Source organism: Nipponia nippon, unplaced genomic scaffold (assembly GCF_047370975.1).
Source record: "Nipponia nippon isolate SJK-2023a ecotype South Korea unplaced genomic scaffold, ASM4737097v1 scaffold_7, whole genome shotgun sequence".
Classification (NCBI taxonomy): domain Eukaryota; kingdom Metazoa; phylum Chordata; class Aves; order Pelecaniformes; family Threskiornithidae; genus Nipponia; species Nipponia nippon.
Genome location: NW_028262391.1, coordinates 20,739,405 through 20,755,630, shown reverse-complemented (window position 1 = coordinate 20,755,630; position 16,226 = coordinate 20,739,405). Strand labels below are relative to the sequence as shown.

The 16,226-nt window shown below is 44.3% G+C and overlaps 1 protein-coding gene across 3 annotated transcripts; it reads right to left on the bottom strand.

Moving 5' to 3' along the window:
- Nucleotides 1–971: 971 nt before the first annotated feature.
- On the bottom strand, nucleotides 972–14,550 carry SCG2 (secretogranin II). 3 transcript variants are annotated; one of them, XM_087738541.1, is made up of 2 exons: nucleotides 14,460–14,550; nucleotides 972–3,337 (listed from the first exon to the last, which is right to left on the bottom strand). In XM_087738541.1, the coding sequence occupies exon 2, from the start codon at nucleotides 3,321–3,323 to the stop codon at nucleotides 1,440–1,442; it is 1,884 nt and encodes a 627-aa protein (XP_087594667.1). In that variant the 5' UTR covers nucleotides 3,324–3,337; nucleotides 14,460–14,550; the 3' UTR covers nucleotides 972–1,439. The 3 variants fall into 3 exon arrangements, with proteins under 3 accessions (XP_087594667.1, XP_087594666.1, XP_087594668.1); XM_087738540.1 differs by lacking the exon at nucleotides 14,460–14,550 and adding an exon at nucleotides 6,770–6,863; XM_087738542.1 differs by lacking the exon at nucleotides 14,460–14,550 and adding an exon at nucleotides 5,097–5,115.
- Between the last annotated feature and the right edge of the window lie 1,676 nt (nucleotides 14,551–16,226).

Here is a 16,226-nt window from a genome sequence, read left to right as displayed (position 1 = left end):
ATGTTTCGACTCATCCAAGTAACAGGAAACCGAAGGATTTTGCTGTGGCTCAAAGCAAGAGCTCTGACTGAACTCCTATCATCTGCGATGCTCAGAGTAATGGTGATACTGAAGATGAAGTCTTACTTCTGCAGCCTTTGTACCTTGCTTCATTAGACATTGCCTCACCAAAAATCATCCCCACCCCACTTAGCAGAGATGAGTTGCTGAAGAATACCACAGGGGAAACCACTTTTAAATGATAATCCTGGAAATGCTTATGCCTGAGCTGGCCTAGCGAAAATCATGTCTGACTCACAGAGTTACACAAGCACATTTTGTTCTGTAAAAGAGCCGTAGCTTTTCCAGAACATCCACTGCAGGTCTTAACAGAAGCTCAAGAGACATTTCAAGTGTCCAGGTAACGTAGGGAATAATAAAGGTTCTGTGTATACTTGTAACGGCCATTTCATGAAAAGGGAAATAATATTTTCATTAGACAAAAGAGTGATGTTACCTACAGGGCTTGCCTTGCCTTGAAGCCTGTCTCTTTCTTCATGGTAGCCCTCATGAGAGATGGCAAGGAACCCACCTGCTTCCCGTCTACTTCATCAGAGCTTCCCCGAGCTGCTGCTCCTCACATACAAAGGTTCAATTTTGTATTTTTGTAGTGCTTCACCATAGAGTCTGCCTTAGCTGGACAGATCATTTATCTTCCTCCCGCTGCCGAGAGATACATAATCATTAATTATGGGGGGGGGCCCCAATTTTCAAAAAAGGTAATGCAGTTACTGCCCTGGTTGACTTCAGAAAGCTCTTCAGGTACGCACTGCCCTTAAAGATAATGACAGTCGGTGTTCTTACAGCCCAGAAAAAACAGAAGTATAAGCTACCAACTTATTCTACAGTAAAATAGTAGTCTGTAGAAGTAAAACATATATATTTCCGTTTCAAATTACTATGACTTTATCAACTGCCACAAAGAAACACAGTCTCTTTTCCAGAAATAATTTATTCATCAACAATAAAACACTGAATAGAAAAAGCCTTTTAAATAAAACTATATATATAATGCTTTATTTTTTATTCAATACTCCACAAAAAACACTACAGACAGTAACAAAATAATCCAATTAATCTTAAAAATTTCAAATTATAATTGTCACTCTTCATTTATCATGTTTTATTAACAATGCAAAGGTCATTTGTTTACATATTATAGTTTTACTTGATTTCATTAAATTGTTTCTTAAAACACTCGAAGCAATTTGTTGTTTGCCCCATAATTTATAACATATATAAGTATATCAATAAACAATATAACAGCTCTGAGAAAGATATGCAGACTGTTCCATGGTAAGTAGTCTACCATAGGTTGTTTAGTGGGAGAGCGGGAAGAAATCACAACTGAATTGGGATAGAAGTCAACACATCGAAGAGAAATAATATTTGGGGAACAATTACATATTTTCCATTGCCCGTTTAGTAATGTGATCTCTTTCAAGCTCTGATTTCTCCTGTTTTAGATACTCTAGCACCTTTGCTAGCATATCCTCATCCAGATACTGCCTGTTTTGCGTGTCATCGGTTTCCCCAGCCATGGAAAGCCTTTTGCTGAGCGAAGCCAACTTTGCGGCCTCCTGTGGTCCCAGCTGGCTTAGGTGCTCCCTGATGGCCTGCTCCAGCCGGTCATCTTCCTGCAAGTCACTTTCAGAAGCTGGAACCGGGACTCGTTTCATCTGGTTCGTATTGATAACTTCAGGATATTTTGCTAATACCTTCGCCAAGTAATCGGCCAGCTCTTCATCCTTCTCATTCAGTTTCTCATACTCCATTTGTCGCCTTTCCAAATCGTTCATCCAGGCAGCTTTAGGAAATGGGTGTCCTTTGAGTCTTCTGGGAATGTAAGACAGTCTTGGCAAATCATTTTCTTGATTAAGACGATTTAGTAAGTAGGAGGGATTCTGATTAGCTAAATTGTCAGTTCCCAGAAGACTGACAATATCTTCAATATTGAGGTCTTCAGGTAGATTTTCTGGAATAACATTAAGAGGCTGCTTCATGTACCCGTTTTTAGAGTTTACATTATTTTTAAATATGTCGCTCTGTCCTAGATTAGTCTCAGTGATCTCGTCGAGGTCTTCTGGGAATTCTGCTTCCTGCTCGGCTTCCAACCTTTCACTCTGAAGCTGCTTTTTTTCTCCAGCTTTCAACATGTCTATTAAATCCTCAGGAGGAATTTGTAAATTCCTTGAGATTTCTATCAGCTGAGCTATAGACTGAGGATCGAGTTGCTTATCCAAAAACGTGGGTGCTCTTTTTTCCTCAAGATCTCCTCCAGTCCTTAATTTCCTATTTGTAGCACCGCCCATCAGCCTCTTCAGGTAATAATTCATTAGCTTTGAAACGTCCTCTGACATTTGATCTTTGTTGTCTCTTCTTATTTCATCCTCAAGGAAGCTGAGTTTCCCTGATCTTTTCATTTCGTCATCAATCTCCTCTTCATGTTTATCAATTTCCTCTTTGCTATCTTTTATCTCTTCCTGGGTTTGACTTTCCACTTTTTCCTCTATGGGGTTCCAATCTTCTCCTCCAACCACATCTTCATAGGCAATGTTATTCACTTTGTATACATCATCTTCATCATCTGTATACAATTTCTGGTCCTCATCCAGCCTTTCTTTCTTGTGGTTACTAGGTCCTGCCATCTTCCCCAACTCCTGAAACACAGACTCCAACGTAGCAAGGCTTTGGGGTGTGTATTGCTCTTCCACTATTTCATTAGTACGCTTGAAAGGACTGTCTCTTGAACTGTCTTCATAGTGCCCAAGTGGCATTTTCAGATATTTTTGCCACCTCTCAGGCCACTTGTAAGCCTCATAATCATCAGTTACTCCACCTGGAAAGTTGTTATCTGAACTCAGACCATAAGGTTTATTCTCCTTTGGGCCAGCTTTTGACTCTTTCTCAGCTTGCCGCAAGGCTTCCAACATTACCTTAACCCATTGGGACTCATCTTCAGTCAAAGAATCCCTTACATTATCTGGCAGGTGAACCTGATCTTTGCTTTCTTTCTGTTGCAGGAGATACGGGACACTTTGATAAGAGTTGTAATCAGGGTTGCTTTCTCCCTTGTTAGTTTGCTTGCGAAGATCTTCTATGTATTCCAAAGCTTTGATCATATCAGGATTTGGGAACCTTTGTAAGTTTTTCATTACATAGTCTGGATCTTTCTGAAGCAGCTGATGCTGCTGGAAGGAAGCTGCATCAACCCAACAGATTACGACAAAGAAAAAGGTGAGAGCACAGGCTGCTTCAAGCTGGAAGGTTTTAGTTTCTGCCATATTTAAAATATTTCCTTGAAATAAAGAAGAAGAAGAAAAAAAGAAGCAATTAACATATGGAGACAGACTTAGGAAACTGAGAAGCAAAATAGAGATTGTTATTTTAAACTGGAACTTATCATGAAGAATACCACCAGTACTACACATGTTTTTATTAATTATGGAAACCTAATATAACTCACACATGGAAGCCATATATTTTGGTGGAAATTTGACATTTTCTGAATCTTTCCTATGATTCCTCAGTTATACTGGAAACTACTGCTTTCTTATGCTAGAAATTTCTTATTTCTATGTTCAATGTACCTTATGAACACCAGTTTTCCAATGGCAGCACCAAAGTATAAAATACAAATCCTACATAGCACATGAAATGCCCATAGAGGAATCGATTATGAAAATGAAGGCTTCAAATGGTAAAATCAGTATATCCATATATTTAAATGCTACTCAAAATATTAATGTTAAAACTGCATACAGAATTATTTTGTGAGATTGTTCCATAGGGCATCTAATTTCATGCCAGGGTAATACCAGTGAATGGTGCTAGACTGCAATAAAATTAAGTAATGGAGAACATGGCCTATAAAATGACTTGCAAGTTTATTTCTGTCATTATTGTTAGTGTTATTACTTCCCTTTTTGCTATTTCATTTAAAAAAATATTTGTATTACAGGTGAATTCTAGTTAAGAGGCTCTATGCATGAACCATTTTCCTATGGGCAATGATCCCCTATATGAAGGACTTACTATAATTTATCCTAAAGGTACAATAGAATTTTACCGAATCCTTTAAAACCCATCTCAGAAATGAACTCGAGTAGGTAAGTTCTGAGTGGTGATTTCATTCATTCATTCAATTCAGCAGAAATTGAATCAGGTCCCAGGACAGACGTGACCATTGGCAAAAGGGAGCTAAATTCAGTTAGAACAGATCAGTAGAAGCCCACATCTAGTCAGTCTGCGCATCTTACGCCAGCCAACGATAAACTCTGGAACAGAAGTGGAAAAAATATGCCTCTGACGGAATTAAGGAGATTACAGCACTGCTGTGTATGAGGATACAGCTGCACAAGCCCAGTGCTGCAGGGAGCTGAGCACCCTCCACCCAGTGAAGGGAAAAATTGCTGTCACTTATTTCCTAGGAGATGCTCAAGCACCGATACGCTGAGGCCGTGAGACAGATTAGACTCTTTTCTGATCCAGTTACATTAATGGATAAAGCACAATAATGAGAAAGAAATGACAAAGATAGAAACCGCTTTGATTAATTGACCTATTTTGGTTCCTTTGGTTTTTGGCTTGGTAAAAGCATCCTGTTGAGACGGTGGTGATTCATGACAGACTGAAAGAGCTGTACACCACTATTTGCCCACTGCTGTAAGTAGAAAGCGAGCATGAATATGCTCATTTCAGCTCACTTGTAGATTTTTCCACTCAGTTTTTCTTCCTAACATAAAGTGACTTAACTAAATAATTAAAGCAGTATCAGTTCAGGGAGCTGCTTTTTTCCCCCTCAGTATGCCTGTGCAAGCTAACAGCCATAATAGTAATTTCCCCAAACATCTCAGACTACTCAAGCCTGGATACGTTTGAGCATTGATTTCACAAAGGATTAGTTCAGAACAGCTGATTAGAAGGTCCCACCCTCCAGATCTGAGTTTGCCCTGAAACAAAGCCAACACATCGCTTCATTTTCTGTCACAGAAAAGGCACTAGTCCTATATATAAATATATACCTCCGTGAAGAAAAAAAGCACTTTGCTACTTACTGTAGCAAAAAAGATGAAATCAAGACTTTTTTTTCCAGCAGAGACTGGCTATTGACAGACTTGGATCAGTGCATGAGAAACTCTGTCCTTTCCCAGGGCTGGGGGAAGGGAGAGTTGTTCCATAATTATCTGCCAGGCACCTCCCACTAGCAGAGACCAGGAACTCAACCTCCTTCGCTGCGCACAATTATGTATTGTTACAGCCTTTGTAAGAGTCGACAGCATCCCATTAAAAGCAAAATGCACGTAGCTGGGCAAAGTTTAGTTTAGTGTTCCACAAGGATGTTGCTCAACTGGATATTTCCTTTGCAGGAATAACAGGTCATTGGCTCCTCTCTACATATTTTGCATGCATTTGTCTCTAGATCAGTTTTTCACTTCTAATTTGTTGGTAGATGATACCTGAAAGCCTTATCAAATGGGTTTGGGAATGATTTCTTTTAGAAGCTTTGAGTTCAGGTCATAAAAGCTTGTCATTAAATATACTGCGTTATCTAGGGTAAGAGGACTCCTCCCCAGTCTTTCAGACTTTAATGCCATATTTTTTTGAAAACAGAGGACATTTTAGACTATCTTTAGGTTCTATAGTAAAACATTCTCTTCTGTGCCTCTCAAAGGACAATACGCTAAAATGGCTGTTTTGTCTACAGATGGATAATTGTGAAGCTAGCCTAGATGGGGAGCGTGTTTTCTCCTCTATTAGCACCTAACAAACAGGAAAATCATCTTTTGGCCAACAAATGTAGAAGTTCCTATTTACAAAAGGAGGCAATCAAGTTCGCAATTTAGCATGTACAAAGGCAATGCAGACCGACAGAAGTTCCCAAAAAACAGACAAAAAATAAATCTCCTTTCTGGAATGTTTCCATGGTAGCAGTAATTTTCTCTCTCGATCTCTCTCAGCAGTTGTCTCTGATATGAATGTAATGTTTCCAGTGAAAATTTGCGATGAAAACTCATAAGCTTTCCTATAGATGAGTCCCTGCCCTGAGAGTCTGAGGGGGAATCTGACAGCAGTTTTCCATAAGGAAAATAAAGAAACACATCACGCACTCTTCCTCCCATTTACTTTTGCAATAAATAACACGACTGCAGTAAATTTGCCTTTTTTAAAAGCATATCTAACCCTTTATGCTGTGCAAGGGACTCAAAACGTGAACAAAACAACAATGGGGTGAGAAGGGGGAAAGACCCGAAGCCCAAGGAGTTCTGAATGAATATAATGACCGATTGCATATGTATACATCTGGAGAGTTAGTCAGATTGCGTTTGCATCCAAGGTAACCTCTCATCCTGTATTTTGACGCGGCTGAAGTGCCATGTCGGCGAGCCAGCACGGCTGAACGCAATCGCAAGCAGAAACGTTATACTTCCCCGCTTCAGCCCCGAACAATGCCGATAATACAAATGTATGAGAGATATACATAATTATAGGTCTATATTTGATTGATAGATACATTTCATTGCAACCACCAGCTACAACCCCACCAACTTCCTGCCGTAACTCGCCGTGTAACTTAACCTCCTTGTTTTGCTGCTGGTCCCTACGCGGGCGGCAGCCGAGCCCCACCAGGCAGCCGAGGGAAGGCGGCACAAGGGTCCCCCGGCCCCCCGGCCCCCCGGCCGCCCCTCGGCGGGCCCGGCCGCGCTGCGGAGCCGGGCGCAGCCCCTACCTGCCAGCGCCGCTCCCGCTCCCGCGCCGCCGCCGCCGCCGCCGCCGCCTTCAGCACCGGACAGCGCCCGCTTATACCGCCCTCGCCGCCCTGACGTCAGCCGCGCCCCCACGCCCCGCCCGGGCGGCGGAGCCTCGGCCCGGCCGCGCCGGCGGAGAGCGGGGCCCGGCCGGCGGCACCCGCCCCGGTGCCGGCCGAGGAGCAGCCCCCGCCTGCGCCCGCAAAGGGGTGGGGGTTGGAAAGGGCGAAGGAAAACGAGAGGGGGCACGAGAAAAAGGGGGGGAGGGAGAGGAAAGAGGGGGAGAAAAGGAAAAAAAAAAAAAGAAAAGGGAAAAAAAAAGGAAAAAGACAAAAAGGAAAAAAGACAAAATAAAAGGAAAAGAAAAAAAAAGGGGAAAAAAAGGTAAAAGGGAGGAAAGAAGGAAGAAAGAGGGGAGAAAAGGAAAAACGACAAAAGGAAAAGGAAAAGGAAAAGGAAAAGGAAAAGGAAAAGGAAAAGGAAAAAGGGACAAGGGGGAAGGAAGAAAGAGGGGAGAAAAGGAAAAAAGAAAACAGACAAAAAGAGAAGGAAAAGGAAATAAAAGGAAAAAAGAAAAAAGAGAAAAGGAGAGAAAGGAAGAAAGAGGGGAAAAAAGGAAAAAAGACAAAAAGAAAAGGAAAAGAAAAAAGGGAAAAAGAAAAAAGATAAAAGGGAGAGAAAAGAAGAAAGAGGAGAGGTAAGGAAAAAAAAAAACAAAAGGAAAAGGAAAAAAGAAAAAAAGAAAAGGGGTGAAAGGAAGAAAGGGGAGGAAAGGAAAAAAGACAAAAAGAAAATAAAAAAAAAAGGAAAAAAGAGAAAAGGGGGGAGAAAGATGGGGAAAAAGGAAAAAAAAGGTTAAAAAGAAAATAAAACAGGCAGACAGGGTCCAGTCAGTGCCTTCTGCTTCTCAGCTCCCACAGGCCAGGGGTGGTGAGGAGCAGGGAGGGGGGGAGCTTTGTTAAGTGGGCCAACATCTGGGGGCCGTAGGTGACGGGCAGGCCAGCAGCAGGGGCGCACGCCCGGGCCTGCAGGACAGGAGCGCAGCTCCAGGGACTGGAGGCGAGCGTGAGCCAAACTGCGAGGAAGACCATGTGCCAAGGTGGCACGGCGCAAAGGTCAGTGTGTGCGTGTGCGTGTGTGCACATGTGTGCGCCCAGCTGTGCCCAGGCCTCTTGCAGGAGCTGGCCTTTTAACAGCTACAGTCCATGGGGATTTTTTTTTTAATCCATTGAACAAACCATTGCAGCACAGTTCTGGCTTTCTGACAGGGTAGGGACAATTCGCAGCATCAGTAGCCTCTTCATCAGGTGTGGGAGGCCCAGGAGCTCTGGCCCAACCAGAGCATCCTGCTGAGGGCTGGGTGCTCTTGGCAGGGCAGGGCTGAGGGGGGCAAGTGACACCCCTTCACTGTATGCCTGAGACAGATGGAAAAACTGAAGCACGTCGGGGAAAGATAAGGCAGAAGAATCCCCCCCACGGTAGCTCCCTGCCCTGGGCCTGTGGGCAGCGGTGCAGGAAAGCGAAAGCACCCCACTGCTGCAGGGCTCTGCCTCCACCGGTGGCTGCGGCATGGGACCAGGGCCAGGCTGCCACACTCCCGGGTTCGACCCCACTTCCCTGGGTGCAGCTGCAGCCAGAGAGGGACTACCTACCTCTGGCTCCACTGCCAGGCACGGCTGGCTATGCCCCTGCAGTTTTAACTCTATCCTCAGCACTCTGTGTGCAAAACAGGCCAGTGCTTGCACGCATAGATCACTGGGGTGAGTAAATACCACTGTGCCATAAATCAGAAAGCATGAAAGCTAACACATAGCTTCAGCTGCTGCTCTGGGTTTTAGCTCGTTCCTTCTGCTTCCTTTCTATTCCAGAAAGGTTGTTTCACTTTGGCTTTTAAATAAGGACTCCTTTTCCCCCAAAATAAATCTTTCCTGACAATTTTGACCTTTTACAGCACAAAATGCAAAAAACTAGGATGAATCTACCTTCCAAACCAATAAATGTTACAAAATTAAATTGTCGTAAGAACAGCAAGATAGAAATAATTGCAGCCATGAACACAGACAAAAGGACTATCCTTGCTGCATTTGTTGTAGTTGAAATGGAGATGCGGAAGCCTCTTGTTTCACCTCACATAGAGTTATGAGTAAAATAGAGGACCAGGTTTTGTGCTGAAACTCTTAATCAGCAGCTTTATTCAGGCCCCAGATACCACCCAAAATGCTCGCTTTCATCGCTGGACCCAGAAAGAAGAGAGGCAAAAGAGAAGTTATGTTAGGACCCATGATAGCATCCCTGAAGACGAGAAACAGAAAGGCGTCTGCTGCAGTAAGCAGAAATCAAGGTCCAAACAAACCATGGTCTCTCCTGAGCAGCTGGGAGCTGTATTGCTGAACACCACATCCCCCTTCAGCAAGGCTCTGAACTCCCACAAAACATATAGTTGCAGACGTTGTTATTGCTAATACACCTGAGTCCACTGAGAAAACACTCACCGTGATCAAAACAAAACAAAAAATACCCAAAAAGATAAATGCTCAATTCAGATTTTGGGAAATTTTCTTGTGCCTCTGCATGCGTTTCCAACAGACTCTTGTTTTGTGCACTCCGCCACCAAACGCCTAACATTTATCTAGCAAATTCTTCCCCATGAAATCATCCCGCTGCCCCCATCCATCTATCCCTGATCTTCAGCGTCCGTGCGTACTTCAGACAACTCAGATTAATTGGCACATGAGCACGATCCCTTCCTCTGCTCCTCAACCGCTCACTTGAGATTTACGGCGTGTGAAGTCAGGCAGGCACTTGGCTTTGGTCTCTGCCATGGCTATTTTGGGTTCAGTGGATAAAATTTACCAAAGGGTATCCACAATCCAGCTGTCAGTTTTACTCCACATCAAAAAGTGTTGCCTGGACTTTGTGCTTATGATTGATTGCATCTGCACAGTCCTATAAGGAGGGCCTTAGTGAATGTACTTTTTGTTTCCATTTTTTTCCTCAGCATGAGTCACGCAGCAGAAAATTTGATCTGTGCTGCCATTAGAAGTTCCATGACATTTTATACAAGAGTAACATCACATCCCAGCATCTCTGAATTTTAGGAAATTGCATTAGAACTAGCTCAATATCAACTCTTTAACCAGAGGAGCTTGATAATCTTGTTTTTCTGAGCGCATTTTGACCATGCTGCATCCTTTTGTGGATCCTGGGAACAGACCAGTAATAAACGCAATGGTTTCTCTGAACAGCTTGCCCTGTCACATGCTCTACCTTACATAGTTATGCATCATGAGAAGCTAAAAGTTAATCAAGCAACCCTGCATCTTGCATGCTAACTTAAGGGTAAGCAAAGCTTCAGAGAGATTTTATTTCATTTCATATAAGGAACAAGGCAATGGGTGGGTGGGGGAACTTCACTGCAGCAAACAGAGGCAAGAGGACTCCAGCCTACTGTGTTGTGTCATACCCAGCTAGAAGACCATCATCCCTAAAGTTAATGGAGAAAGAAAAGTCAGACGACTTCAGGTGGTAGCAAGGTCTGACATGGGGCTTGGTGTCGTTGCCCTTGAGCCCAGTCCCCAGGACAGCACCAGCCCTGGTGGGGTGATGGTGGCAAAAGCCACCACCGTTCATGGACCGCAGTCTCCCAGCAAGACCTGCCTCCCACCACGTGTGCCCAGCTCGCATGAGAGGATGAAGCAGTGACCTTGATGGTACGACCATCCCAGCAGTAGTGCGCAGCAGCAGGCAGCACATGTGTCTGGCTTTTCTAAACACCAAAATAGTTCGCAGTTTGTACAGTTCACTTCAGCTCTAGCTCTCTCCTCCTCTAATTGGTGTCATCAAAGATCAGTACTGCTTAAAAATAAAGTGGGGTTGTGTCAATATTGATTATTCCCCCCCCCTCCTCCATTTCCAGTGGCAATTAAAATTAATTTACAATTCATTACAGACATGCCATTTCTTGCAGAATAAGTGCCATTGTCACATTTAAAATTCAGTCCATCTCTGACTTGAATATCTGAATTTATTCTGTATGTAATGAGAAGGGGGAGGTTTTCTTTCCTCAGAAAAAGTTCATCTGCCATCACAGATATAGATTATTTTAAATTATTTTAATTTTAAAACACTTGAACTCTGCTTGTGTCCAACATTAGAGTTGTTATTGTGTGCTCATTTTTGCATGCTTGAAAGATCAAACATATTTGTATGCAAATATTTTTCGCCTCCCTAAATTTAGTACATAATAAATGGCTCAAATTTCATTACCAAAGCTGTAAGGGGAGGGAAAAATATAACACTGTAAGGAAAAGTAAGGGCTTTGCAGTTTGTAACCACAGTCCTTTAAAAGCATGGATGTCAAGGCAAGCGTCTGGTGGCCATAGATCACTGGGCTTTATTCCACACTGCAATGAGATTAAGTAGGTTCAACGCCAGCCTGACCGACATACCTCCCTGAAGGTTTGCTGCTCTCTCCATAGGGACATTTCAAGAACAGATGTTGCTAAGAACAAAAGAAAAATACAAATCCTGACTTTTACCCAACATTTACATGTTCAGGATTTCAGGCTGCCTGCACCTAAAAAAACTAGGAAGCGAGCCTAGGGGCAAGACTTGACTGTGGCCTCTGAGACATGGGTGCACGTCCACCTTTGCAATGTGGGCATACCAACAGCCTTGCCAGTGTCACTGTTTCAGCGCAAGCCTCTCGCGCCACGGGTGGGGTTTCCCTTACCCACCCTGCACTGTCGGAGATCCGGGCTCTCCGCACGCCTGAGGCTTCCTTGGTGCCGGGGGGACGAGCGGCCCCTCTGCAGGAGCCTGTGCAGGCGCCCGGCCGGAGGAGGTGGCCGAGACGGGGCGGCAGCCTCGCTGAGGGCACCTCGCAGGCTCTCCCGCCATGCACGCCCACCAGCCTGCCTGCAGCAGCCACCCTGCCCCAGCTGCTCAGCCTGCAGCACAACCGCTTGTGGCAAAATAAAATCGGTGGTGGTTTGTAATGGAAAACACTGCTCTGTGCCTACAGTGGCTCTGCAGCTCAGCCTTGCTGCACCAGGGTTGGGGGTCACCTAAGGCTCAGCTGTGCCATGCCTGCTTGTGAGTCCTACCCCAGGGATCTGTCACCCTTGGGAGTGCCTCTCGTTTTCTCCAGTGACTGCTGGAGAAGCCCAGACCTGCTGCCTCACTGTTCCTACCTCCCTACCCAATCACCTACACTTACTATAGGGTGCCTCAAGCTTGGGATAATTGGGGTCCGCCACATAGCATAGACCCTCTGCTCGTGGCAGGTGGATGGGACCTACCAGCTCAGCTAGGGCTAGAGGAGGAGAGAAGCCTCCGCTGGAAGGAGCGTGTAAAAGCAGCAGATGAATCACCAGGGAAAGAGTTTACTGCTATACTTGTTCCAGTGCAGCCTCCAGTTTGAGTACCATGAACAGGAATAGCAAAACACCAACAGATTAAGGAATATATGTCTTCTCATATAACCACTGAATTATTTTTATCTCCTGGCCTCCCCCACATACATACTCACATATTTTCTTCCGTGGAGTTTCAAGGCTCTTCACAAGCCTGTGACATCTGCTTACCAACATTTGGTGTAAAAATATCAATATCTGCTCTGCATAGCTGTTCTGAGTGCTACATTTACCATCCAGTAAAGATCAAGAGCCTCCTGGGAGCTGGCTGGATCAAACTGTCATGATTTCAGCACTGCTTTGCGTCAGACAGCAGAATTTAAAGTCAAAACACAGTTAGTTTAGGGAGGAAGACAATGCGAAGCCCTGAGTCATACCCTGCTGAGGCTGAGGAGAACCGATTAATAGACAGCAAACATGAATGAAACCGAACGGCTCATTTTAGTCATGTGGCTGCTTATGAAACCCAAAATAGGATTTATTTTTAGTCATTGAGCATGAAAAGAGGATTTCTTTGCACCTTGCCAAGGAGAAGTTGAGAAAAGAGTTTTAATTAGCGTGGGGCAGGCTCCCCTTTCCTTGACACCCAGAGGTGCTCAGCAGCAGGGCTCACTGTGCTCAGGGAAGTTTTGCTGCTCACAAGCTGCTTCAATGATGCATCACCCACGAGACTTTGCATGACCTGACAACTTCTAGCGTCATTCGGATACAGAAGATGCAGCCTGTACTCCAGCCCCAGCCAACTTTCCTTTGCCAAAGTTGAGTCAAAAAAAAAAAAAAGGATGATGATTGATTGCTTATAACCAGGTTGTATCTTTTTGAGGAGCTGCACCGCTCCCCACTGCTGGCTCATGGGGGATGGAGACAAAGCAACCATGGCTTGGCAGCTGGAGAAACTGCACAGGTTCACCCAAAATCATTGGCGATTACTTAACCAAAACCTCTGAGCCCTTCAAAGTAGCTGTGGCAACAACCAGCAACAGCAGACAGCAAAACAGGTTTGCCTCTGCTTTCCCGGGTGAGTGCTGCCTGCCCGTGTCAAGCTCCTTGGCTGGTGTGAGCGTCCAACCTGCGGTATTGGCCACCTTGGGGTATTTGGGTCAGCCAGGATTGAACTTCATTGATGTTTTTTCATGAGAGAACACAAAGGTTTTACATGGGAGTGAAAAAAGTTGGCACAACAGTGATCTGTACACACATTTATGTGATTTTTTTCATTTTAAATAAACAGACAGAAGTGATTTCACAGCTGTGCATAAGGTTAGTTACATTATTTAGTCCTCTGCTAAATCATTTCAGCAATTCTGCTCTGCAGAAACTTCATGATCTTGGGGCTAAGCCATTTCTATCCCTTATTTACATTAAAGCCTCATTAAAATTTTCACATTAATCACTCATAAACATGAAAAAGCTCAGTGATTTTGGATCTCTGTCTCTGGCAGAAAACCTCCATTTTGTTATCTGCTGCCTTGTCTGATAACAAAGGATAGGACTCAGAGCAGCAAAATTGCTACTCCAAAATTAAAATACTCCTGTTCTTACTCTTTTTTTTTTTTTTTTTTTTTGAGAACCCATCCATTCTCCAAGCCTGAACTAGCATCCTTGTGTTACTTCATGTGGGCAAATGTTCTTCCATCCCCAAGCCATTAGGGCAATAGGTGCTTTAGCAACACAGCATGTGAGAATCTGTCTGCTAAAGCTAGGAGGGCAAGAAGCCATGCTCTGGTTCCTTGCCATAAAAACATTATCACAATTTTCTCTTGCATTGTCTTTGCTAGTGTCATTAGTTTCACTGGTGCCATTACACCCTTTTTTGTGGCCACAGGTTTGTCCTTCTTTGCTTAGTAAGTATGTGCCTACATAGGTTCCAGCCCTATTGCTACAGTAATTTATATAGATCTGGGTCAAAACCAAATTTAGCATTTGGTCACGAATGTGACAAAAATAGAAAAAAGAGGCTCAGTGCAAGGCACAGCACCGAGCCAATGTTACAGCATTTCTTCCTGGAGACAACTTCTACCAAGAAGAGGGCAAACAGTTTGTTTTGGTAGCTCATGTGGACAAAGCAGAACCACTTAATGTCATGCCTTTTTTTTTAAATGTATACTAAATTAAAAGTTAATTCAACATAAACATATGTGATTGCATCAAAATGAGAGCACAAATTCATATTGTCCCATGTGTCTATAGCTATTAACATTTGCCACATCAGCGTTAAAGCAGAGAGCTTATATTTTTATGGTTGAACTGTACTTACTTTGAATTTCAGGATATACAGCCAGGGAGGGTTGGCTGGCTTCAACGGCAGCTTTGCTGGTTTAGTGATTGTAGGATCAAGGCAAGTCCAGAACCTTGGTGCAAAAAGCAGAAGAGATACAGGGTTAATCATTTACCCCCCAGCCTCGCACCAGCCTCCTGCCTGGCCAGCCTCGCTGCTTCAAGCAGCCGGGCTGCGGTCAGGCGTGCCCCGCGGCTCGTACAGCTGAGCAGAACTCCAGTGCGGCCCATTTAGCAATGGGCGCAGACCCTCCCCAGACAGTGAGGATTTAATGCCGTAGCCCAGATGTGCAGGAGACATATTCTGAATAGCAAGAGAAAGAGAAATCAAGCAACACACTCTGGGAGCAGCGAGCACCCCGTGTAGGTGTACATGGACAAGCCACCGTGCTCCATCCAATGTGGGATGGGATGGGAGCCAGAGGGTGGGTACAGCTGGGGACATGGCACAACTGCGTCCATCCACTGAAAAGATTAAGAGCTGTTAATATCTATAATTTGCTTTTCTTATCACTCAAACCTGAAAAGGTCTCTTGGGCTAGGAAGAAAGTGCTAGGCAGGCTGCTCCCTTCTCTAGCAAAAGTCAAAATGTAATGCGGTGACCTTGTTTCCCCAAACAGGCTGCAATCTACATGACAACTAGTAACACCTCTGCAAGCTGGGAAGAACATTTGCTTGGTCCTCCAAACTGTTTTAGATAGCAGCCTTGCATCTCTCTCTCAGCTATCAGAGCCTTGACTGGCAAGTAAAATCCATATAATCAGGAGAAAATGCTGCGATTTTCCCCTAAGGCAAATACTTTCTGTCTGATACACCTTGCTGGTAAGCACCTGAGAAGGGCTGCGTGCCCTTCCCAGCCCCGAGGCTCCTGCTTTGCTCTTCTTCCAAACCCTGGGCCAGTCCACCCAGCCACCCACCAGCTGGGTTGTATGGAAACCCTCTCCAGGCTGAGACACCACCACTGGGTAAAGGCAGACGTGTGCCAACCCGCTGACTGGCTTGTTCTTTTTCAGGTAGGAAAATGCTACCGTAACAAGTAAGCTGGGGAAGGGACAAATAACCAGTGAGAAAGTAGCCCACGCACTATCTTATCTGAATATTAGTCCAAACAGCTTATGGCTACAGGTATCTTGCTGAGCAGTCCCAGCTTAAGCACAAGATAGGACTGTGTGTGTAAGATCATTTTTTTCTCCCTCAGAATGAAAGAATTGAGCAAAAAATTGGATACATGTGGAAGAGTAGATGGGAGAGCACGGATTCTGTACCAGCAAAGATAAAATACACTGCCTCTTTTATAAAATATTAAACATAAGCTATTTTTCCAATCGAATGAAATGTACTCAAAACAAACTATTTGTATCCAGGGATCCCTGCAGGCGACAGAAGGCTTGTCATGAAAATAGCTGCTTCAGTGCAGGGCTAATAATTCAGATTCAATAGGATTCAAATCTGAAAGTAAACAGACACATTATTGTATCTCACCCCAGATCTGCAGCATCCTTACTCCGGAAATTTTCTCCTGGATACATTTAAAAATCAAGCGTGAACTCTATAGACACTGTTTACTCCTGTCTCGTCAGCGAGAATCTGCAATAGGGCTGTGGCTGCGGGAAATGCACTTCTCCAGCAGGATGGGACTGAGTTATTGGCTTCCATTTGCAGGCACTCTCACTGAAAAAACCCTTTTACTTTCACACAGGGCTTTTCAACGGAGTGGGGAAAACCAACTTTTGTTGCCACACACATC